We start from the raw sequence: 24,749 nt of genomic DNA, 5'->3' as shown, positions 1-24,749 counted from the left end.
CATCGAGGAGGCTTCTTTCTCCAAAAGGCAATTTTCATTTTCGTGCAATGCCACGAGGAAGCAGACCAAGCTCCGTAACGACGGAACAAGATAATAAAATTCAAATGAAGAAATAAATAAGCAGTAGGGACAATCCTTGGAGCAAGCTCTCATTGGAGGGCGTAGGCATTAGACTTGGTTGGGGTGGTTTTCTGCCCTCTTACGTGCTCGATGCAACCCTCGCGTTTTGACGGAAACCAACTCTATAATATTTCGCTGAAAAGCACGGCGATAGCAAGATTTTAAAGGGAAACCGATAAAAAAAGCTCAAGAAAACAATTTTGCTTCTCTTACATTTATATCTTAGAAAGCTAAATTGTGATCAAAGCGATATTTTGTATGCCAAAAGAAAGGGGGTAGGAAATTTGCATATTTTTTTTAAAAACTACTTTTTAAAAATTAGAATATAATTTTATATATAACTAGAGTACTGCACAAAACTCCATCTCTTTATCAAATATTGTTTCCATATTTATTAGTAATTTTTATTTAATGTAAAACATATTGTAAAAGTACCATTTTGATACCATATTATAGAATAATTATTTTATATCATTTATTAATTATGTGATATTGTATAATTCTAAGTACTTTATTATTTTTTGTACTTTGGAGGACCTACTTCAGTAACTTTTCTATTCCCTTATCGTATGTTCCCCTGATCGCGTGCTTTGTTTCCAGCATCTGTTAGTTTCTCTTTTGCTGTATAAAGACAGATTCGCTTTAAATTAGATTAAGTGTTTTAACACTCTATGTGACATATCGAAATCATTCACATCGCGTTAATCATCATTTATATTGCTTATTACTTAGTATCTTTTCGCCGTTATTATTAATTTCCACAGTCTATATGTAAGTATAATACAAAGAACAGTTGCAAATATACCGGTGAATGGCACATTACGTAATATTGTGCGAATCGTGAAGCCCGAGATTCGAATGGCTCATCATCATGTACATGTGTTCCGAAAGCTTATCAAAGCTTGCATGTGTTCCGTTCGGGGATTCGCACGCACGGCACTCACCCCCTTCGACCCACGTGAGCCGTCGGTTGGTATATCTTCCAAAGCCCTCACCTTCTCTCCCTCCCTCCTTTCCCTCCTTCCGTCCTCGCGCTATGTCTCTCCTGCTCCTCGGTTCAATTTAAACTTTGCCCCTGCCAAGCCAAAAGCCGCATTAAGATTTTTTAAGGTTACACGAGGAGCTATATCGCGCGGTGATTTGGCACATCTACTCGAGAGGTTTCGTGCACGTTATATCTACCGTATTCGTCATACTTCCAGAATAACGTTATTTCTTTCGTGAATATATTTTCGGATCTTCTTATATCGATATGTTTTTCATGATAAATATTATTTTTTATTAAGGATTTCTTTTTTTATTATACAAGAACATTTGAATAAATAAAGTAACAAGATCTATGAATACAAGATATGAGTATACAGGTTTTGTTATCTTATTTTTATTGAAATGCCCTTGTACTTTATTAAAATACTCATTTTTTTTTTGCAATTTATTAAAATATTTATTTTCCTGTTTTGCGATTGCTAGAAAAATTCTCGTTCTCCTTCTCTCTTTTTGCCATTTTTAAAAATACTTTGTAACTGATTGTGAGCACATATCGTACGTGTGGATTCTCGCGGAGACGAAACCCGATTAACGAGAACTCTCTCGCCCTCGGGTAGTGTTTTCCGTGGGAGAACCATGTCCCCCTCTGCCTGCGCCGCCGTCACGCCTTAACCCAACCTACCCCAAATCCGTACGAGGGAAGTTTCAACTCCAATTTGCCATTTCGTGACTGCAGCGAATCTTGCATTTTTCTTTCCCGAACAAACGTCTATCATTCTATCACGAACCGCAAAACTTTTGTTCCCGTGTCTCGTCCCACCTTCCGCCTTCCACCTTGCGTGGATTGGCCCGTATCATCCGATATTTCCTTCGACCGAGATATATTCTTGCCGTGCGAGAAACTACGAGCTATAATTAAAGCTGCGTTACGTTGTGATCGACCTGCGCGAAACATCTTGTCATCTCTTTTATTTCTTTCATAAATTACGCATCGTATGTCAAACTATCATAAAAATAATTCAATCGTACGTATCCAAATATATATTGCTTTTATTATAAGATTTAAAAAGGAGCGAGTCGAAAAATCACAAAACTTTCTTTATTTTTTGCTTTTATCTTGCGTTTCTTTTTTTTTAAATAATTCATAACTTCTAAAGTAAAGTACGTCAAAATTTTAAAAATGTGGAGACTAACTTTATAGAGGCCATAACCGCGGCTACTATGTTAACTAGCTATTATGTTAAAATGATAAGCAAAACGAGAAATTCGAGGATAAGAAAGAAGAAGAAGAAGAACCTTTTCATGAAGGATTTTCATGGATTGGCGAATGGAAACGAGAAGAAGATAGAGGCGAAAGAACTGGCCGCGTAGACGGAGAGAGCGAGAGGCTGCTATTTGGTCGTTAGCCAGTTGGCTAATTTCCAGTAGAAATCATGAAAGCGAGGCCTACACGAGGGCAACCGGCAGTAACCAAGGGTGACTCTGGTCATTCGATGATGCACTCTGCCAACGTTCATCCGCCGACAATGATTTCGCTTCCCCTTTCGGTCCATTCAATGACCGCGCATCAGTAGCTTGTTCATCGTGTACGAACTCGGCATAGTGCGCTGAAGCTTTTCGATGATTCTCTTGCCAGTACGTGTACAGCTACGCTACCGTGCAAACTTTCAAGCGTAGACCCTTGATTGGGGTAGGTTAGGCCGGGTTAAAACTCACTCGCTTGCAACCTCCTTCTTTCACCTGCCATTTCGCCCTCCTTCTTGGCTTCCGCTCGAGCCGTCCTTATGACCGACACTTTTTTATCTTTTCACATTTGCGCAAAGTTTCATCAATTATTGCATTGAATTCTGTCATAAGTGTGATTAAATATTTTAATATCTCAAGTGGTTATTTAACTAGAAGTTACTGAAGCGAATAGATTTGTAAATCCAGAGAAACTCGTTCCATTGTCAACTCAAACAAAAGAAAGTATGTAATACACAGATTTACCTGTCGCTTTTCTCGACGATATGGCTCGCAATATCATATCGCGTGAAAAAGAAAGACGCATGGAAAATGTTCGTCCGGAAGAAGAAGTGGAGCGGTGGTCGTGAGAGGCAAGAAGAAGCAGTCGAGCGGAGAGACGACACAAGGAACCGGGATATCTGGAGCGTAAAGTACGAAGAGTTTTCACGAGTCACGCGCGCGCTTTCCGTTACTTCAATAGACATGACGAGTATATATCATCGCTGAGGGAGGTTTGGCTCGACTGGGAATGTGGGCACTGAAATTTCGCGCGAGATGCCGCCGCGCCCGGCGGAAGTTTTGTCGCGACACGACGACGTCGACGACGTCGTCATCGCGGCGACATTTGTCCGCTCGCGCTTAGATACCCGTACACATTGTAAGGCTTTCTTAATGACGGAAGAAATTCTATCATACACATATCCGTTTAGAACGCCTCGATGGAGGGAGGGCGTTTTGTCTCCCTCGGGGTGTGCAAGCTAAGGATCGCACGAGAAAACGCGAACGGGGGCATCATTAACGACCGTGACGGCGTGTCATTGGCGTTGAACTCCTCCGGTTTGTATGAGAAAAGCTTCGGGTGACAAGAGAGACGCGAAGAGATATTCCGATGGGACGCGACCGCCTACACGGATCTTGGATCGACTTTAGAATTCGCGCACGTATCAGTCAATACCTTTTATATTTTTAAAGCAAATGTAAATTTTTTGCAGAAAAATTTTTTAATTTCTAAAATCTAATATAATAGAAAAAATAATATTTATGAGATTTGAATCTCACGTAAAAAGATTAAAAGAACAGTATTATGACAATAATACGCTAATTGAAATTTATCAATATGTATAGAAATATGTATGTATATAGATATAATATTTAAATATTTATATATACTTTTTTTACTTACAAAGAATAACGAAGGATCAACACACATTTTTGTCGGTGAATAATTTAAAGACGATATATAAATATAAATTTTATAAAAATATTAATTATACGAGAAACACATTTGTATTGGTATAATAATCTAAACAATGTGCATTTAAGTAAGTATGAGATAATATATAAAAGTAGAGAGAGAGAGAGAGAGAGAGAGAGAGAGAGAAAAAGAGAGAGAAAGTTGAGTTAAAGAGTTGCGATATTATCGCGGATTTAATGGTAATGCATCATCGGTGCATATTGCGTTTTATTACAGATAAAAGCGGAATTTCCGCGCGATAAACAATTTACATGCACACGTTTTATACGAAATGAAACAAAACATGACTGGTCAACAAAATTATTTACATAATCTACATTACGCGCTTTGTTAAATAAAATTATTTCGCACGCTTCTCTCGTAGCGTATTAAAACTGACCAATTATTTGTATTTATTTCGGGTTTAACGCACGTGACATTATAAACGTTTTGTCTATACGCGATACCACATTACCCGATGTTTACACGTTATCGCCGCGTTATTTTAATTACCCCTGAATCACGATGTTCCAAAAGTCAGAGATTTTATACCAAATAATGCTTCATCCTTAAAGAGCGTAATATAAATATATAGATATGAGTAGAAAAAAAAAGCTACAAAAATAGAGAAGATAATAAAGAGTTTTTACCTATACAACATTGGCTCTGGTTTTCCCACGTCGATTTGGGAACCGCCGTCTACATCGGCACGACTCTTCTCAAAAGACACGTGGCGAAAAATCAAAAAGAACAGAATGAAAGGAAAAGAAAAAACAGGCGCGACAATGCCGGCAATGCCGCGTACGTTCGGCGTCTACCAATCGCGAGGCTGCCGAATCCGCGAAAAGAGGGCAGAGCTGACCGTTGAGCGAGTGTACGTAAAATCATCCACCGTCATCGATTCCCTCCCGTCGTCCACCCTTTTGCGGGTGGACCACGAGGTGGCGGGCGGGGTGGTACGCGAGGGTGGTATGGGATCGTAAAGGGGGTGGCGGAGGAGGAGAGGGCGGGCTGCTGGTTTTCCGGCCGTCGGCCCTCGGTACACCGGCCGTCCCTCGGCGCACCCTGCCTCGTAGTTTTGCACCCTTCACCTCCCGGGTCTCTCTAGCCGCCCCGAGGTCATCAAACACCCGACGTCAGCCTGGCCGGAGGTGGATGGGCTTGGAACCGGCCATTTTTTGTCTGGCCAGTCAGTGAGTCCCAGGGATCAGTGAATGCGCGCGGGGGCAGTTGTCGGACGCGCGGGCAAGGGGACGAGAGCAGTAGATGCAGGGGTGAGTGCAGCAACCATCGATCAGCCTCGAGGCTGGACCGCGCAATGATTTTTACCCCTTTGTCCCACCGTTCCCTCCTCCTCCCCCTGGATGCCCCACGGGCCATGTTCACTATAGTTGAGCTCATGCAGGAGGAGAACCGGCGTGTCTGCGTGCACACACGCGGTGCAGATACGCGTCGCGTATGCAACGCACGATCACACGAGCACCTAAGCGACACACACACGTGCACCAGTGCATCTATAACTTTTTCTCGTCATCCCTCTCTTTCTTTTCTCTTTCTCCCTCGCGTCCTCTCTCATTCTCTCTTTCGTCGTCATTCTGTCTCTTTTTCTCTCTCTCTCTTTTTCTTCCTCTTTCTCTTTCTCTCTCTCTCTCTCTCTCTCTCTTTTTCTCTCTCTCTCTTTTTCTTCCCCTTTCTCTCTCTCTCTCTCTCTCTCTCTCTCTTTCTCTCTATGCCTTTTTTCCTTCTTTCTCTTTTTTTTTCCTCTCGCCTGCTCGCTCTCGCTGATTCCGGTATCACGGAAACACGGTTCCTCTTTCTCTTTCTCGTTTGAAACCTGCCAGAGGCCGCCTGGCCACGCCCTCCACCCTCAACGGCCCCCAGCCTCCTCCTGCTGCCCTCGTCCGTCACGAACCATCCTCGTCCATCCACCCCTTTTTCACCTCCCGCCTTCTGCCACGCAACATCCGTACGAGCCTGGACCGGCCAGTGCGCTTTTTTGCATTATCTCGTTTTTGCAAAAATATGCGGACGCTAATCAACAGGGCTAATTCGTTCTCTTGCGTCGACCAGCGCACAGCCTACTCTTCCTACCCTTTCTACCGGTGGCGTTGCTTGTCCGCCACTCGTTGGACGCGTTGCGACTCTCGTTAGGATGTCTGCTGAGGATAATTCATGGCGAATTATGGAACTCTGAGCACGATTCGGCGCAGAGCCGCGATGTTTCTCATCATTTTCAATTTTCTAGTTTCCACACAGGTCTGCCTCGAATTTTTGGAACGTTGCTTAGTGTCTATAAATTAGACGAAGCAAGACGCGTCATTTAGATCACAAGGAAGAAAATCAATCGCTATCAATCGTTATGGAATTGCTTATATCTGAAGTTTTCAACTTCACATTTTCAAGAGACCAATATTGTGTTATCGTTTATATTTTTATATAATTGATTTTTTTTTTGTAATTTGCAGACGTCAGAAATATTTTGGGCATAACATTTACAATGATATAATATTCCACGCGTCATAAAATGTATAAAATATGTTAAGAAAGTGCATACACGGGTAGCGCTATATACGCTGTATATCAGCTTGAATAAAAAAGTAATACTGCGGAAACACTTTGGAGGGTGAAGCAGTATTAAACACATCGCAGTCTATTATCTCTTTTCGAATCGTCATACATATCAAGCATCGCGCATATTCGGCTAATTACGCGCATTAGTCGGCCGCTATAAAGGATGGCGGGTGGTACGTTAAATCCTCCTTGAATCCGTTAATATCGCCATCCTGCACCGATGCTGTTAAACACGAGCTGACGAGGCTTACAGCGGGAAGTTGCTTCTACCGGATAATAATAATAAGTGCCGTCCGGCAGAGTTCCGCTCTCTGCGCTCTGCGCGAAATGATTTTTCATCGCTACTCTCGAATTCTCTCTTTATTCCCTCGTAATCCGAGAGTCTCGCGTACGTCACACACACGTCTACGTCTACTGACGGGCTCCGCCGCTCTCCTCTCTTCGTTCCGCATCGCGCGCTCTTTTTCCGCCTCCCCCTATCTGCTATCTTCCCTGCGCTCTTTCCCTTTTTCTCTTTTTCTACGAGGAAAGAGAAACGACGGGTAGAGAAGCGGAGAGCGGGGGATGGTAGACGTGGAAGTGGAGCTAAAAAAATAAGCGGTAACATGACATCTGTTCTTTCGTTCGTTCGGCTGGCGCGGCGAGTCGCGATCGCGAAAAGCGATTATTTCATATGCAGTCAGCCAGACGGATTGTGTATTATGCAGAAAAGCGAAACGCGACGCGCTAGATTCATCGAGAGAGAGAGAGAGGGAAACAGGATTTCCAATGTTAGACACCGTAAGTTGTCCCGGCCGTGCGTTATATGCCGGCCAAATGGTCTCGGACGGTCTGGGAGTGTCGGGGCCGTTACCATTTGCATGGAATTCCGGAGCGACCCGGGCAAGTCGTTTCCATGCAAGTCGGTAAGTAACGCCGTACGACATCGAGAGGATCCCTGTCGAAAGACTCGGATCGCGCGGCGGGAAAAGAGAGAGAGAGAGAGAGAGAGAAAAGACGAGCAGAAATTCCGTGACCAACGCGTGTACGCGCGGTTTGCGCGCGCGAAATTTGCCGGACACGCATTGTCGCATGCAAAACGATGAGAAACACGGGAATGTCTCGCGTGGAAAGTGCACCGTGCCTCGAGCGTCGAACCGTCCAAGTATTCTCGTGCGCGAGAAATGCGACATGACGTACCTAGCATAGTTATCGGCTTTAGTAGCTTATAGGTATTCTCAAAGGTGTGTTTTTCAACTGGTCTTGGATATATATATAGGAAGTTGTAAACGATAATGATAATGATTACTTTACGTGATAGTAAACGTCTTCGTGACGCCTTACGCGAGAATAAACTGCTTCGCGCGTTTTCTCGAGCGTAATCTTTTTAAGACGTCCACAAATCAATTATTAATCGATGTAACGGATGATTAAAGAATTAATTTCTGGGATAAAACAAATATAATATTTTCTTTTTCGCAGCATTATCTTTTTCAAAATATTGTCCATCCCTATACAAAGCGATAAAGATTAATGAAAGAGTAGAAATAAATTGGATTTGTGGACGTGACGAAAACTCATCGCGATTGTGAAGAGACCAATTTCTCGCGGGCATCCCTTGGCATGTAAAATTCACGACGGAATTCCGGATTTGTCTGCGAGGACGCAGGCTAGTGTGAGTAATCGACGTTCGATCGAAACGAATGGAAAGAGTCTGGCCGGTTAGTCTGCAGCGCAACTGCAGCGGCTGGAACGAATCCGGTAAAAATTAGGCTGTAACGAGAGGGAGAATGCATTACCAGCGTTTTGAATCATTTAGGATCGTACGGGGCTCACATGTAGGAATGTGAACATATTAAGCAACGCAGATCTTCCGTGATACATATCATGTGAACGATCCGGTATATATATAGGAGTTTTCAGATAATTCTTAAATAACTGAAATTGTACATCTCTCTTTTATAATGTAACATCATATGTTCTTGCGAAGCATATTGTTTCGCGAGAACAACGCAGTTGTAAATAGAATATCATTCTTATGTTGATCATATATAAAACGTATTTAAATATTAATTATATATAAATAATTATGTAGAGAAAAGAGCGAGTAGAAGGAGCGACATGCCAGAAATATTTCTTTAATGTGAAAAAGCTGGAAACATACCTTTTTTGTTTAACTATTCCTTTATACATGTTTAAACAAGTAATGGCAAAAAGAGTGCTTTGCTCAGATAAAAATCAGGTCAATGAGATTTGGCTATACTTAAAGATAATTCACGACGATCATAGATGATGCATAAACGGACACTATAATTATTTTACACACTACCTGTCACTACGATTCCAGGAGGAAAGAAAGTGGCTAGACCCTAACGGTGCTTTTCTGTAGGGTGTACCGGGGTGTTTGACGGAAGCCTCGCGTGGCAGCCACGTGTCGAATGGTCCAATTTGCCAAGCAGCAATTATGTTACCCAATTAAAAAGCTAACTGTTTTCGTTTCTTCTTTCCCTCAATACAATTAGAGCGGAGGTTTTTGGTTCTACTAGAAAAGGCGGATTAGTTCTCGTACAACGTTCTTGCATTTTGATTTCGACAGTTGAGAAATCCGGTTTTTCATCTTGAGAAAAATATGTTTTTTCTAATATCCGCTTTTTACACACAACAGGCGGTAAGCGGGAGCTGTCAGCTGAATAGATTAATTTTTCCGAGTGGCACGCAGTAGTCGAATGTTAATTGGTAACAATTTGGCCACGCTTAATAACAGAATCGTGTGTTTACAAGAGAGTTTTACCCCTGCAAAATAATTTCATAAAATTATTAATTCAAGTTATGTATTCTTCTTCATAATAATGTTACATTATGTTTCGTTATAGATTTCTTTTCTCATAAATCCGTATATTCCGGACGCTCTTAAAGATTATTTTGTAAGCGAACAGCTTAATAGGATTTCGCGTATTTTCTGTTCGGTTGTTGCTTTCTACCGCTGCAATTACTGAAAATTGCATTCGCGTTGAATTATATCGAAAAAGAGAGAGAATTCAGGGCTAATCGAGTTATATGATGAAAACCACTGGCGGTCAGCTAGCTTATCGTCGGGGTTTGCATTCTACATCCCGAAGCCAGAGCAGTCCGCGGAAGGGTTGAAATAAATCGCAATGGTATGTTCGCGCTAACTTCTCGCGGCCGTTCCGTATTTTATATCCTCGCGTTGCGCGCTGTTGAAAATTCGACTAAATAAAAATACACAGCCGTACTCAAACCAATATGTTTCGCTTTTCGATCCGTGGGTACAACGTGTTGCGCATTAATTGAATTATCGTAAGTATTTTTTGGCATCAATGGAAAACATTTGCAAAACGATACTTTATCGCGTCGCAGTAAATATGTCGTACAAAATTGTCCCATGTCTCGAAATATAATAAATCAGAGAACCTTGCTCTCTTTCATTATTCACAATTCACTTCCTCTTGCAACATACATACCTTCGTTGTATGCATTTCAATTTTCGCATCATCATACTCAATCCTTGCGACAATGTCGATCAAACTTCCGTTCCAAACGATTACAACGAGAGGACGTTTTTTCACTGACGAAACTACATGGTGACTGATTAGAGAGACGAATTTACGATGACGATACGTGGCCAACGTTGCCTTCCCGTTCGACGAATTCGCGCCTACTACTCGATCGATATTGATTGTGCTCGATACGGAAACAAACGCGTGTCGCGAGACCGGAAGTTAGCTTGCAGCTACTAAAGCTCCGTACAAAAGTTTATGAGTTGTATACAGGATGGGGTTGAGTGGGTGGCAGTCGGAAGGGCGGCAAAAGGGGGTAGTTGGGCAATGTGGTGGTTCACGGTGAGCAGTGGGGGATTGAAATGGTGGACTCTGAGGAGGGTGAGACAGAGGGTGAGGAGGGAAGGGCAGCGGCAGCAGCATTCGAGGAGGAAGATAGGCGCGGGCGAGCTTTGATGTACGAGCTTACGCCGCGGAAAGAGAAAAAGAGGGCGAGAGAAAGAGGACGAGTGCGACAGAGAGGAAGGGACAAAATTTTCGCCGGCAAAGGGATGAAATACGATTTTATTTGCCGCTAGGGCGCGCAGCCATCCTCGATGGGGTTGGTAGTTCAACTGTCCGGTCCGGCACTGTCCGGTACCGCTGGTCTGGTATAATGAATAAACTTGCGACTTTCCGCCAAGAGAGAGAAACATCGACCGTGCACTTTCTAAAAGAAGTCTGTAATTATTCCTGTACATATACGTAGACCCGGTACGTCTGTTTCAATCAATCAACGACGATGCAACGATGCAACGATGCGACGATACGATACATCGAGAGAAAAGACAAACAGATTAATTTTTATCAAATATATTTTATAACAAAATATTACCTTAATTTATATCCTTCAATTTACTTAGATATAGAATTAAGTATCTTCTGCTTTATTAAAAAAGCAGCTATATTTTAATATTGTAGAAAATATATATTTGATATTGAATTGTGTTACAAATATTGGTAATCTCAGATGGACATTGTTACATATCTAATATGTCCTATCTTATTGATTTCTTTAACCTTGCGCAAAAAAATTTGATATTTGGACTTTTACAAATTAATATTATACGAATAAAAGTATTGAATTGGTTTGCGCGACCAACTCCATCTCCGACAAATTTTCACGATGAAACAACGATATTAAAAATGCAACCGGCAGGCGAGCCGCGTCCATTTCCGGGCGGTACATCCCGCCATCGCACGTCCTCCGCCGTTGCGAGCTAGCGACGCCGATGCATCGCCTCGCGATGTAATTCGGCGGCTCGGCCGTCACTTTACGAGGAAATTTGCATTAGCCCAGGGCCCTTTTGAAATAAAAGGCCAACGAAAAAGGTGGAAAGGGTGAAACGGCGGAAGGGATGGAAGCAAGAGAGAGAGAGAGAGAGAGAGAGAGAGAGAGAGAGAAATAGAGAGAAAAATGGAACGAGAGTGTCGGATGCGAGCAGAAAGAAGATAGAAACGCGCGTATGTGCAACGAAAGGTGCTCGTCTAACTCGAACGCATGCGCCTCTACTATGCACCCATCCCACCCCTTGCTTCAACACCCCCTCTCGCGCTCGCTTTCTCTCTTTCTCTCTCTTTTCCTTTTTTTCCTCTTTCTATCTACCACACGTAAGCGCCAGCGAGATTTATCTGCCGATGCGAGAACGCGAAACGCGGAATCTGCATGCGTGCAGGTGCATGTGAGATGCATATACGCGGCCGTGTGTGCGTGCACGAGAACCCCACGGAAAGCCGGAGAGGCTTGGATGTCCAGTCCGCGTTGGAAAGAGAGAGAGAGAGAAGGAGAGGGCAATAGCAGGGTCAGATAGGCCGAAGGCAGGGAGACGGAGGAACGCAGGGTGGAAAAGTGTGCGAGAAGGACAACTTCAGTCCGTTTCTCTCGACCGTGGAATGGCGAGTTGGACGAGGAACGAAAAGGACGAGAGTCGCAGGAGGTGGAGGAGGTAGGCGGAGGAGGACGATAACGGGTGAGGTGAAGGCGGAGAGAAAGGGGAGAGAATGAGATATGCTGATAGAGAGGTCCGAGCGCGCGGAGAACGGCGGGAAGAGTGGAACGGACGCGAAAAACGGGCGAGACGGGGAGAGGGAGAAAAAGTGCACGTATGCGAGGGAGAAAGAGAGCAAGAGAAAGTTAGAGGGAGAGAAAGAGAGAACGCGAGAGAATACTCGTCCGTAGAGTGGGGATTGCGAGGGGTACGAGGAGTGGTGCAAAGGTGACGGCGAAGCAGGCGGCAGTGCGTCGAACGAAGAGAGCTAGAGGCTGACCAAAAAAAAAGGACGGACGCTTCAATTCATTGATCGCCCAGCGGTCCGAGCGGCGACGCGCGGGGTAAAAAAAAAAAAAAAAAAAGAGCGCCGGATACGAGAGACGGGGAAGGAGGGTCGGACATCGGGTCGTCGGAGGTGGTGAACGGGGGTAGGGGGCGTTGCGAAAAATCTCCGCGCAAAAAGTGCGCACGAGATGAAGCGAAACAGCGAGAGGGACCGGCGAGGGTTCGGGGGTGGCGAGGAATTTACGAACGACGGAAAATCGCCGGAGACGATCCAACCGGCTCTCTTCCTCTCTTTTTAAGACCATCAGACTACAGGTGTGTCTATCGCTTCGTTTTTCTTCCGCGATATCAACGCGGAGAGCGAGCGATGCAAGAATTTCACGCAACGTCGACGAGCGGGTCGGGAGCGAGCAAATTCGCGTACCTCCGAACGGATCTCCTCGGGGTTTGAAGAGACTGCGCGTACATTTTTCAGGATATTGGCAATATTTTATGCGACGTCGCACGCCCCGTGCGGATTGTGCAAATAGACATAAATACGGCTTACGCGTGATTGAGTGAGTTCCCGGCGAGATCCGCGCGTTGAAGTAACTGACAGTTAAAAATTACGTTTTTATCGTGCTTAAATTCTTTTCGCACAACGATTCTTCGCGCTATCGCATTAATGTACATACGCGCCCCTATTATACTCGCATTAATATTCAGCACAATTAATTTTGATAACTATATAACTTTTGAAATAGACAGGATATTGAGTAATAACTTGCACAATATATGGCACATAATATATAATTCCTGCTTTCGGCGAAGAAACTCGACCGAGAAGAAAACAGATGATTTCGAGACGCACCTGGCAAGACTTGGAATTTAAGGATCCCTTTAGAATCGAAAATAATGTCTTGGAAAATGGCTCGAAAACTCGCGATATATCCTATTTTTCTTCCACTCGAGCAGCCGTTTCTTGCGCTTTCCAGAAACATCTGTATTCCGGGACACCCCTTTTTGCATTTCGGAGACAGATGCAAATCAAAAGGGTTTCTCTTGGATGCGAGAGGATCTAAGGAGCAGCGCGTCACCGTACCCTTTCCCGAATTCCTTTCATTCTACGGTCCTCCTATATACGATGCATCTGTCTCACCCACAATATCTCCTACGATTTTGCTTCCATATTCAGCCGTAAATTCGATATACAGTCATTGTGCTTTTGCATTTGACGGAAACGCAGCTTGTGAAATCGAGTGCCGAGAGACATTTGCAAGGGCCACAAAAAGAATGTCGTATACCGTAAAATCAAAAATATCTACATAAAGATCGTCGTCTGATGTAACAATAAATTACGAGCATTTGCGAGCGTTGCATCTCTTTCTTTTTGTTTTTCATCCTTCTCGCAATGGAAATTAAGATGAGATAAACGGTAACGAGAAAAGTTCAGTGGAATAGTGCTTTTAATCCAATTCTTGCCCCCTTTGTTACAATTAATTGTTTCCTTCCTCTATTCTTAGCTCATAAAATCAAGTAAGTACTGCACCGCGATATAATTTACGTATGAATTAATGTCATGTTAGAAAAACGTTCACTTCCCATGAGAATGGTTTTTATGCATTTCCATTAATTACTTTTTCCGATCTCGAAAGATCTTGCAATCTCGCCGAGCAAGACGTGCGCGCTCGTTGACGCATGAAACAAAGAGATCCGGTTTCATTAAAGAGCAAATAAAAACGTTCGCTATTGGGCATGTAAAAAAAAAACTGGGAAAAGACAGTGGCGGGCAGGCTTTCAACGGAGCGTGTACTTGGGAGATTAGTGCGCTTTACTGCGCGCTACTTTTTTCCTCTCTTTTGCTCTTCCATTTTTCTCTTGAGAAGAAAAACGTGCGGTGGCCGGCGGATTGCTTTGAGGATGGACACCCGCATTTTACATCTCCTCTCTCTTGAACGAAAGAGCGAAGATACGAGAAACATGTCGGAGATGAGGAGCCTTCGCAAAAGGAACGACAGCGGAGATTTCTCACCAGATGGCATTTTCGCGCATTACATTGCAATATATTCCGTATTTTACATTCATTTCATTGCTCTCGTTTCGTGCGCATTTATGTATATCATATTTCGATAAAAAAATTATAATTTGAAATAAATTATAATTTTATACTATATTAATATTAATATGTAAACATAGAATTCTCCGCGTTGCTTATTCAAGTCACATTAAAGAAAATTGGTAATAAAAAACATTTTCGAGAGAAATAATTTTTCCCGTCGAAAGCATGCGCCTCTACTATGCACCCATCCCGCCCCTTGCTTCAACACCCCCTCTCGCGCTCGCTTTCTCTCTTTCTCTCTCTTTTCCTTTTTTTCCTCTTTCTATCTACCACACGTAAGCGCCAGCGAGATTTATCTGCCGATGCGAGAACGCGAAACGCGGAATCTGCATGCGTGCAGGTGCATGTGAGATGCATATACGCGGCCGTGTGTGCGTGCACGAGAACCCCACGGAAAGCCGGAGAGGCTTGGATGTCCAGTCCGCGTTGGAAAGAGAGAGAGTGAAGGAGAGGGCAATAGCAGGGTCAGATAGGCCGAAGGCAGGGAGACGGAGGAACGCAGGGTGGAAAAGTGTGCGAGAAGGACAACTTCAGTCCGTTTCTCTCGACCGTGGAATGGCGAGTTGGACGAGGAACGAAAAGGACGAGAGTCGCAGGAGGTGGAGGAGGTAGGCGGAGGAGGACGATAACGGGTGAGGTGAAGGCGGAGAGAAAGGGGAGAGAATGAGATATGCTGATAGAGAGGTCCGAGCGCGCGGAGAACGGCGGGAAGAGTGGAACGGACGCGAAAAACGGGCGAGACGGGGAGAGGGAGAAAAAGTGCACGTATGCGAGGGAGAAAGAGAGCAAGAGAAAGTTAGAGGGAGAGAAAGAGAGAACGCGAGAGAATACTCGTCCGTAGAGTGGGGATTGCGAGGGGTACGAGGAGTGGTGCAAAGGTGACGGCGAAGCAGGCGGCAGTGCGTCGAACGAAGAGAGCTAGAGGCTGACCAAAAAAAAAGGACGGACGCTTCAATTCATTGATCGCCCAGCGGTCCGAGCGGCGACGCGCGGGGTAAAATAAAAAAAAAAAAAAGAGCGCCGGATACGAGAGACGGGGAAGGAGGGTCGGACATCGGGTCGTCGGAGGTGGTGAACGGGGGTAGGGGGCGTTGCGAAAAATCTCCGCGCAAAAAGTGCGCACGAGATGAAGCGAAACAGCGAGAGGGACCGGCGAGGGTTCGGGGGTGGCGAGGAATTTACGAACGACGGAAAATCGCCGGAGACGATCCAACCGGCTCTCTTCCTCTCTTTTTAAGACCATCAGACTACAGGTGTGTCTATCGCTTCGTTTTTCTTCCGCGATATCAACGCGGAGAGCGAGCGATGCAAGAATTTCACGCAACGTCGACGAGCGGGTCGGGAGCGAGCAAATTCGCGTACCTCCGAACGGATCTCCTCGGGGTTTGAAGAGACTGCGCGTACATTTTTCAGGATATTGGCAATATTTTATGCGACGTCGCACGCCCCGTGCGGATTGTGCAAATAGACATAAATACGGCTTACGCGTGATTGAGTGAGTTCCCGGCGAGATCCGCGCGTTGAAGTAACTGACAGTTAAAAATTACGTTTTTATCGTACTTAAATTCTTTTCGCACAACGATTCTTCGCGCTATCGCATTAATGTACATACGCGCCCCTATTATACTCGCATTAATATTCAGCACAATTAATTTTGATAACTATATAACTTTTGAAATAGACAGGATATTGAGTAATAACTTGCACAATATATGGCACATAATATATAATTCCTGCTTTCGGCGAAGAAACTCGACCGAGAAGAAAACAGATGATTTCGAGACGCACCTGGCAAGACTTGGAATTTAAGGATCCCTTTAGAATCGAAAATAATGTCTTGGAAAATGGCTCGAAAACTCGCGATATATCCTATTTTTCTTCCACTCGAGCAGCCGTTTCTTGCGCTTTCCAGAAACATCTGTATTCCGGGACACCCCTTTTTGCATTTCGGAGACAGATGCAAATCAAAAGGGTTTCTCTTGGATGCGAGAGGATCTAAGGAGCAGCGCGTCACCGTACCCTTTCCCGAATTCCTTTCATTCTACGGTCCTCCTATATACGATGCATCTGTCTCACCCACAATATCTCCTACGATTTTGCTTCCATATTCAGCCGTAAATTCGATATACAGTCATTGTGCTTTTGCATTTGACGGAAACGCAGCTTGTGAAATCGAGTGCCGAGAGACATTTGCAAGGGCCACAAAAAGAATGTCGTATACCGTAAAATCAAAAATATCTACATAAAGATCGTCGTCTGATGTAACAATAAATTACGAGCATTTGCGAGCGTTGCATCTCTTTCTTTTTGTTTTTCATCCTTCTCGCAATGGAAATTAAGATGAGATAAACGGTAACGAGAAAAGTTCAGTGGAATAGTGCTTTTAATCCAATTCTTGCCCCCTTTGTTACAATTAATTGTTTCCTTCCTCTATTCTTAGCTCATAAAATCAAGTAAGTACTGCACCGCGATATAATTTACGTATGAATTAATGTCATGTTAGAAAAACGTTCACTTCCCATGAGAATGGTTTTTATGCATTTCCATTAATTACTTTTTCCGATCTCGAAAGATCTTGCAATCTCGCCGAGCAAGACGTGCGCGCTCGTTGACGCATGAAACAAAGAGATCCGGTTTCATTAAAGAGCAAATAAAAACGTTCGCTATTGGGCATGTAAAAAAAAAACTGGGAAAAGACAGTGGCGGGCAGGCTTTCAACGGAGCGTGTACTTGGGAGATTAGTGCGCTTTACTGCGCGCTACTTTTTTCCTCTCTTTTGCTCTTCCATTTTTCTCTTGAGAAGAAAAACGTGCGGTGGCCGGCGGATTGCTTTGAGGATGGACACCCGCATTTTACATCTCCTCTCTCTTGAACGAAAGAGCGAAGATACGAGAAACATGTCGGAGATGAGGAGCCTTCGCAAAAGGAACGACAGCGGAGATTTCTCACCAGATGGCATTTTCGCGCATTACATTGCAATATATTCCGTATTTTACATTCATTTCATTGCTCTCGTTTCGTGCGCATTTATGTATATCATATTTCGATAAAAAAATTATAATTTGAAATAAATTATAATTTTATACTATATTAATATTAATATGTAAACATAGAATTCTCCGCGTTGCTTATTCAAGTCACATTAAAGAAAATTGGTAATAAAAAACATTTTCGAGAGAAATAATTTTTCCCGCGGTTCGCAGAAAAGAAAACTCAAATATGAATGGTATAAGAACGGCCTGTAATTTGCACCGCACAGTTGCGGCAACATATACGCGGACGCGCACGCGATCACGAGCGATAAATCTTCGATTTTCGACGCGGGGTCTCACCTTGGGTGATCGTAAGTCCCGAGAAACATTAGGAGGGACGAGGAAGGCCCTACGTCACCATCACACGGCAGCTGCCGGTACGTCATACTTTTTCTTTGTCTCAAAGGACCCCTCCTCTTCAGTCGGTGCTCTTTGGGGTACGAAAACCGAGGGCCACGCGCCCGTGGCAGATGTTCCGTGACGCATGCCCCTTTGCTTCTGCATATTACGTACTTATACTTGGAATTCGCACGTACAAGGCGCGTAACACGCGACCGATTCCCAATGTGCACGCGCGTGATCGTCAACGATGGATCGAAAGAAAGCGCGGGGTGACAAACGCGTTCTATGAAATGACCGACGCACAATACGCACGAAAGGGGTTGCATCTAAATTTCATAACAAAAACTCTCGCGATCTTTGAACTTGTTGAATTCAAGCTATAATTTACGGAACGAAATGATATAGAATCCTTAAACAATTCAAAAACACTATTTTGTTTTATTTTTATAATTAATAAGCAGAATAAATTTATAAAGTAAGAATTTAATTTCTCAAGAAAGTAACATTTAATCATATCATTAATGAGGTCTCGTTTATCTACTTTGTTAGAAATATTTAAACGGAAAGTAAATAATTTTATTTAATATTGACTAGAATATATGATTCATTTATCGAAGCGAAGGAAAGAGATAAATTTGGAAAGCACGTTGAGATTTTCGCTACGTTGATAAATTTCACAAAAAAGCTTTCTTTCTCTTTAATTTGCATTCCATTTCTTCAAATCTAATATTCTTGCGATAGAAGAAGCATCCGTGCATCTACATATACACAATGTAACGCATATACGTATGTATCTTTAGAAGCCGCCCCGCGCGATAACAGCGAGCCTCGTGATAAAGAACAATATAACGGTCTTGTTAAAGATACGAAATACGCCTACTACGATAAAAGTGAGTTGCAACGCGCAGTGTGATGAAGTGAATATTACCAGGAAATTCGAATATATCCCAATCAAATATCCCATTATATTTCTCTTTTAGTACCCGCGAACAAATAATTTTTTATGCTTTTAATATATGTTTCAAAGATCTAATGAAGAGCAATTTCCGCAAATACGTCATTAAAAGTTTACAAATCTAATTGTAAAAATCACAAATTACATTCTTTTTTATGTTGTGGAGAAAAAAATTAAATATTTTTTTATACTTTAGAGATAGAAAATTTCAACATAGTATTTGTAAGGCAATTTTATACATCTCATTCGAGTTTTATACAATCATATTATAATAGACTATTTTTGGTCGCAATTAAAACATTTTGATGCGCATTCGGGAAAAAGAAAAAGAGCACGATACACATAAGAGACGGACGCTCCTTTTCAACTCAGCACACGTCGTCACACCTGACGTCACACACTCGTTAGGGGGCAGATGGCCCCCCTCTCAAGCGTGACGTTGGATCTACGGGGTACCTGGCGGTGTCTATCTACAGGGCCCTCCCCTCATTTTTTTGTTTCTTTCTCTCTTGCTCTCTTTGATATCCCATAAGGCGAGGCAAAATAAAATAAAACTCCCGCGAAGGGAGTTCCCTTCTCCTCGCGCACACATGCCCAGCTGCTCAGGTAGCACGAGCTACTTCCACATTAGAGGACGGAACTGCCATGGGGTACCCCGCCGGTGCCCCATAGAAATTCCGTCTGGCCACAGACGTCCGTCAGCTCCCTCGGCGCGTACGCCATCGAGGGGGAGCGAGCAAGAAAAAAGAAAGAGGTTATCAAGGTGACGGAGCTACGGATCGATTTGTAGGGGTATTAGTATACGGAAACGATTCGCGCACACATACACATAGACACGTACGTAGACGCATACATGCAGGGAATGCGATTCTCGCACGGAAGGGAACGTACTTCCGAATACCACTATGTACGCGCATTTGTCACGCATCGGCAAGCATACACGCGCACAATTATATCTAAAACGAGAAAAGATATATCTTTCCGTTAGAAAATACATCTAGATAAATAAATTTTGTGTGTACTTGAGATCTTTATTATTCTTCGATTTAGTTATGTAGAAGTTTCAAAAATAAGTTCATTAATATAGTGAAATTTATATCGTTAATTTTTGATTACGATAAGATATATTTTCTTCAATACTTAAAAAATAAAACTTAGATCTTTTTTATTTAAATTTCTTAGCTTTAAAAATCTTATTTAAAAAATATATTATATTTCATCCATTAAATATCATTTCAAAATTTTTTCACAAAAAATAATGATTTTTAATACGCTTTGTATTTTATATATATATTAAGCTATTCGTATAATTCAATTTTTATATATGTTATATAGCTGATTTCTTTTTCTTTGCGCACAATATCGAGATATACGAATAATTGGCGTAGGCGGATCAATGCATCGTCGATGTGTCGACAAAGATTTCCGGACAATCGTAGGCAGGCATTATTGTATGCTCTGATTTTGCCTAAAGCTGTCTTGTTAACGTGACAAAGTGGCCGTAGAAATAGTCAAAGAAATTTTTCTGTTTCCGTGCCCTCAACTGACGGTCTCAACGGACTGTGAAGGGCCAACGGCAGCCTAATTGCAGAGAGCAAAAGATTTATAAAGTAAACGAGCAGGGTACAACGCGGCTACTCGCATTGTACGATATATCTCCGGCAAAGTGGTCCCGCTCTAAACGATTTCTAAACGTCGCCAATAACGAGCCTCGATCGGCCGAGGCCTTTTCACGCCTCGGTTAAAAGAGAAGGCAAGCAGCGCCGGCGATTTGTCGCCGCTAGTAAATCTTGCTAATTCACAGCACGAGACATCCGGTTTTGCGGCGAGGCGTTGCGGGGGCGTTTCGTGTGGTAAACATAATGTCGAGCCTGTAAAACCTGCCCCGTCCCTTTTACACGCAGCATCCCTTCTTCTCGTCTCTCCGCAGCGCGTGCCAGCCGTGGTTCAGCGAATCACAGCTTTTCCGACCGACAACATCTGGAGGAGATATCTTTCCCTCTTCGTAGCTTCTTTAGACGTTTCTCCTATGTTTCTTTCTCATTATATATTCCGCGGTAATTTTGTTCACTTTCTTTGCATAAGTCATCGAAATAAATTTGTACATACGTGTAGTGAAATGCTCGCGCTTATTTAACATTAAAACGACTGAAGATTAACTGATACATTTAAAAATAATTTCCCATTTTTCATATATAAGAAAAAATAATCGTCTGATTCAAAATTGACTGAAATTGATTTAAAAAAAGCTGTTCTCTTTTTCTGACACAATTGTAATAATTTCAATAATATTAACTAAAAATATGTATCTGATAAAAACAGTTTTGATGGAAAATTTTTTAATGGCAAAGACACAGGAATATCGTGATGATCACAATAACCAATTTACGCGTTTTAGCGGTAAATATTTCAGCGTTCGCGATAGAACTCTATGAAAAATTGAGTCAGGAGCAAAGCAGAATTTTTATGTTTTCTCAAAGTATACTAATGCATAAATACGTTATTCCTTTACGTATCGTTATCCATCCACTTGAGTCACCGCTCGTGCGCGCTTAAACCGTCGCGTCTCGGCACGAGGCGCAATAAAAGAGAAAAAAAAAGATATCTAGACGAACGAATAAAGTATTAGGGAGCGATCAGAGAGGAAAAAAACACGTAACTGTTGTCGGTGCCTGCGCGCTTCCCCTGGCCGTAGTTAAGTGCGGAATTCTGTTCGCAGCAGATTGGTCGATCCTCTCAACAGTATCCGGCACCAATTTCGAGGCTCTCGTCTATAACGGGAGATTAAAAGTACTAATAACGAACGGGCGAGAGAGCGCGGTGAGAGAGAAACCGTTGACGGGGCCTGCAAACTACCGCTACACATCGTCTTTCGCCGCATGACGCACAATGACTTCCGAAACATATGTCGAACGGCGGCGCTCCTCTCTCTCGACGCCGGCCCGCATCGAGATGCGTTATTAACGTGCGTGAGGGGGCGGCGAGGGGGCGGGAGCGAAAAAAAGTTTTGTCGGCCGAACGACCGCGCTCGAAGAACGAAGGAAAACGGCGGAAGGAGGGGTGAGAAAATCCATTTTCACATTTCAGACGGCCGCTTCGGTTTATAAGATACGTAGGTGGAAGAAGGGGCGGTTAAGTGGGGGATCGAGCCATCTGGTTCCAGGTTGTGTGGCCAGGTCCTACCGTTCGAAGGCATGCCCCGCCGTGAGGGTCTTTTAAATCCACCAGAGACACGCACCTTGAGACCTGTCCCGGCCAAGGACCCTCGACCGCTTTTTGGCCCTTTAAACATCGACACCGCTGCAAAGACACCGAGGCGCCCTTACGTCTTTCCCTCGTGCCTTCCGTCGACGACCTCGAGGGTCGAATCGCCGCCGAATGAATAGTACGTCTCTTTTCATTCCCGGCTACGCTCGCGTGTATTCTTTCATTCGGTCGGCCTCAATTAAGCTCAGGCTGGACGATCGCGTTTTCAATTTGTATCGCGCTTAATAGTCTTTAATGCTCCTTTATCGGAAAAGGCTTGCTCACCGGCGAGATGCAGATAAGCCATTCAACATTGAACCGGGCAATATAATAAATAGTTTCTAACTATTATAAAATCGATATAAATATGTAATGATACAATTATACGCGAGATTGGACACATATGCATTCTCAAAAACAATCAATGCGATCGTAATGCCAGACACTCCTCCGAGTATCTATCGATATTACGTAAACGCGCGCGTCGTGTTTGTGCTGTTTGCGTGGAAGATCAACGTACTGTTGACAGTCGACCGACAAAGCTAAATTAATTTGCAAATCGCTGTTCGAGCGAATCGACGGATGTTACGTCCGCTATCGCGCCACACAATCGCGGAGAAACATTATTGTATTATCAGACGAAGAAGATGGTGCATGCGCGCGAGAAGAAAAGCGCGGAAACACGTTGTGTCTTCGAGTGCGCGTCGAGAGATTGGAAAAAATTGCAGCTCCAGATGCTGCTACGATAATCATTCTAACCCGTATCCGGTTCCGTAACTCTCGTTGCGTTCTACCTACCTACCCTACTCTATCCCTCCCCCGCACCCTTTTGTTTTCTTATACAACGACTCTTTTCCGATCCATTCCAGATCTCTGTTACGTATCCACGAAGGCAGATACGAGCGAAGAATGCATCGTAGAGCCTTCGCTGTCAGTTGCATATGTACTTTTGTCTATGTGATGCGTATGTATATCGTCGTGCGAGCGCAGCAACATGACGAGGGGCACGTGCAGGGGGTCGATCCGAGGACAAACTGACAGTGAGACTTTTATTAGGGAAGGAGCCAGCAAGCGTGATTATGTACCTTAAAGCGTCTCCGTCTCTTCCCCTTCGAATTTCCCCCTTTTCCTTTCTACTCTCCATTGACATCCTTCTTCCACCGACTCGACGCTCAGCGTCATCAGTGACGTCGTACAACGACCACAACTGAGATACATTGTCAACCCCCCAACTCGACATATATGCATGCATTGGCGTAGAACTTGGCGAGAAATTGTCATGATTACTATATGTCGATCGTTTGTCTCATTTTGTCTCGCGAACGAAGAGGAAGTTTTCTGGGGAAAGATCTTCTACCTTGGAACTCTAATGCGTCAATTTGATAATGTACTTACGTTGTTCGTTGCCGTGGCGGTGCGAAAGGTGCCGTCCCCTGAAACCAAAAAATAATAATTTTGTTAGTTATCTTTAAATATTAAATTGAAAGTACACATCACTTATAATTGCATTATTGTTTCATCGTGTGATATCTTTAATGAATAATTAATTCATGCATCTCAAATTTTTAACTTTTGTAAAATTTTATAAAGAATAAAAATATTTGTTCTTTCCTATAATTTTTGCTTATTTTAATAATCTTTTACTGTTAATAGAACATTTCTCATAACTGTAACAATTTTATGAGAAAAAAAACTATTATAGTAAACTTTCAAAAATCATGATCAAACATTAACGAATCTATAAAAGTGAAATTGCAGAGAACTAAGCCGTACTCCTCGAAATTTGCATATCTACGTCGCCAATGCCGCCCAAGGCGATATTGTCGTCACAATGAAACCCTCTCTCCAAAGCTCGCCACTATTCCCAACACAGTCGCACGGACGATGCGACGCGCGCGTGTCGTCGACGAGCTTTTGCTTCGCGTCACACGTGCCAAAGTTCACGAATTTCGATCGCGCATAAATATCGAGGCGATATAAATATAGCGCCGCATTCTACCGAGAGATTCCTCGCAATATACTCTACAGTTAAAAATAAAAGTATTTTTCTGCAACGGATCATTTTATTGGAAATGTACATAAAATAGAGAATTGTGTGAAAAAGAGTATTTCGTACATTTATATTAATAATAAATTTCGTTTTTTTTTTAACCGTTTCCTTTTACATATAATCTTAATATATATGCCTATTTATTGATATTTTTAGTGTGTGCAATAGCTCACTGTACGTATAAATAACATCTGGGGGTAAAAAGTTAGCACAATATCGCGTATCTCAACATCGATGACTTGACTTTATTATTTGAAGCTTTGGATATGACGGTGTACTTTCACATCCACTGCATTGTTTCGACTGGAATGCACAGGGAAGGATCGAGGAAGTAGAAGTCAGGAGGAGGACGAGAGTTAAGGAGGTCGTAGGTGTGAGGTACTGTTCGATGCCAGTATCTGAGACAGTTTCGGTCGGCAAGATTTAACAAATAGGTAAAGTTTCGTCGCGAGGATGCCGGAGTTTGTGGATACTCCGGCGCAGCCTCGACACATCCTCTCTTCTCTTTGTTCCTAAGTTTATGATGTATTAGCTGCTCTCCCTGTGCCGTACCCTCTCTCTTTCCCGTTCTTTCCCT

The 24,749-nt window shown here is 43.1% G+C and overlaps 1 protein-coding gene across 1 annotated transcript in view; it reads right to left on the bottom strand.

Annotated features, from left to right (window-relative positions):
* The window catches only part of LOC115234498, an 82,083-nt gene that overhangs the window by 23,557 nt on the left and 33,777 nt on the right, over positions 1-24,749 (bottom strand). The window contains exon 4 of the mRNA XM_029805630.1: positions 23,518-23,555. Coding sequence (XP_029661490.1) covers positions 23,518-23,555 — 38 coding nt within the window. The remainder of the gene's footprint in view (positions 1-23,517; positions 23,556-24,749) is intronic.

Source organism: Formica exsecta, unplaced genomic scaffold (genome assembly GCF_003651465.1).
Source record: "Formica exsecta isolate Colony F162 unplaced genomic scaffold, ASM365146v1 scaffold2, whole genome shotgun sequence".
Taxonomy (NCBI): Eukaryota; Metazoa; Arthropoda; class Insecta; order Hymenoptera; family Formicidae; genus Formica; species Formica exsecta.
This window is presented reverse-complemented; position numbering and strand designations above follow the sequence as displayed.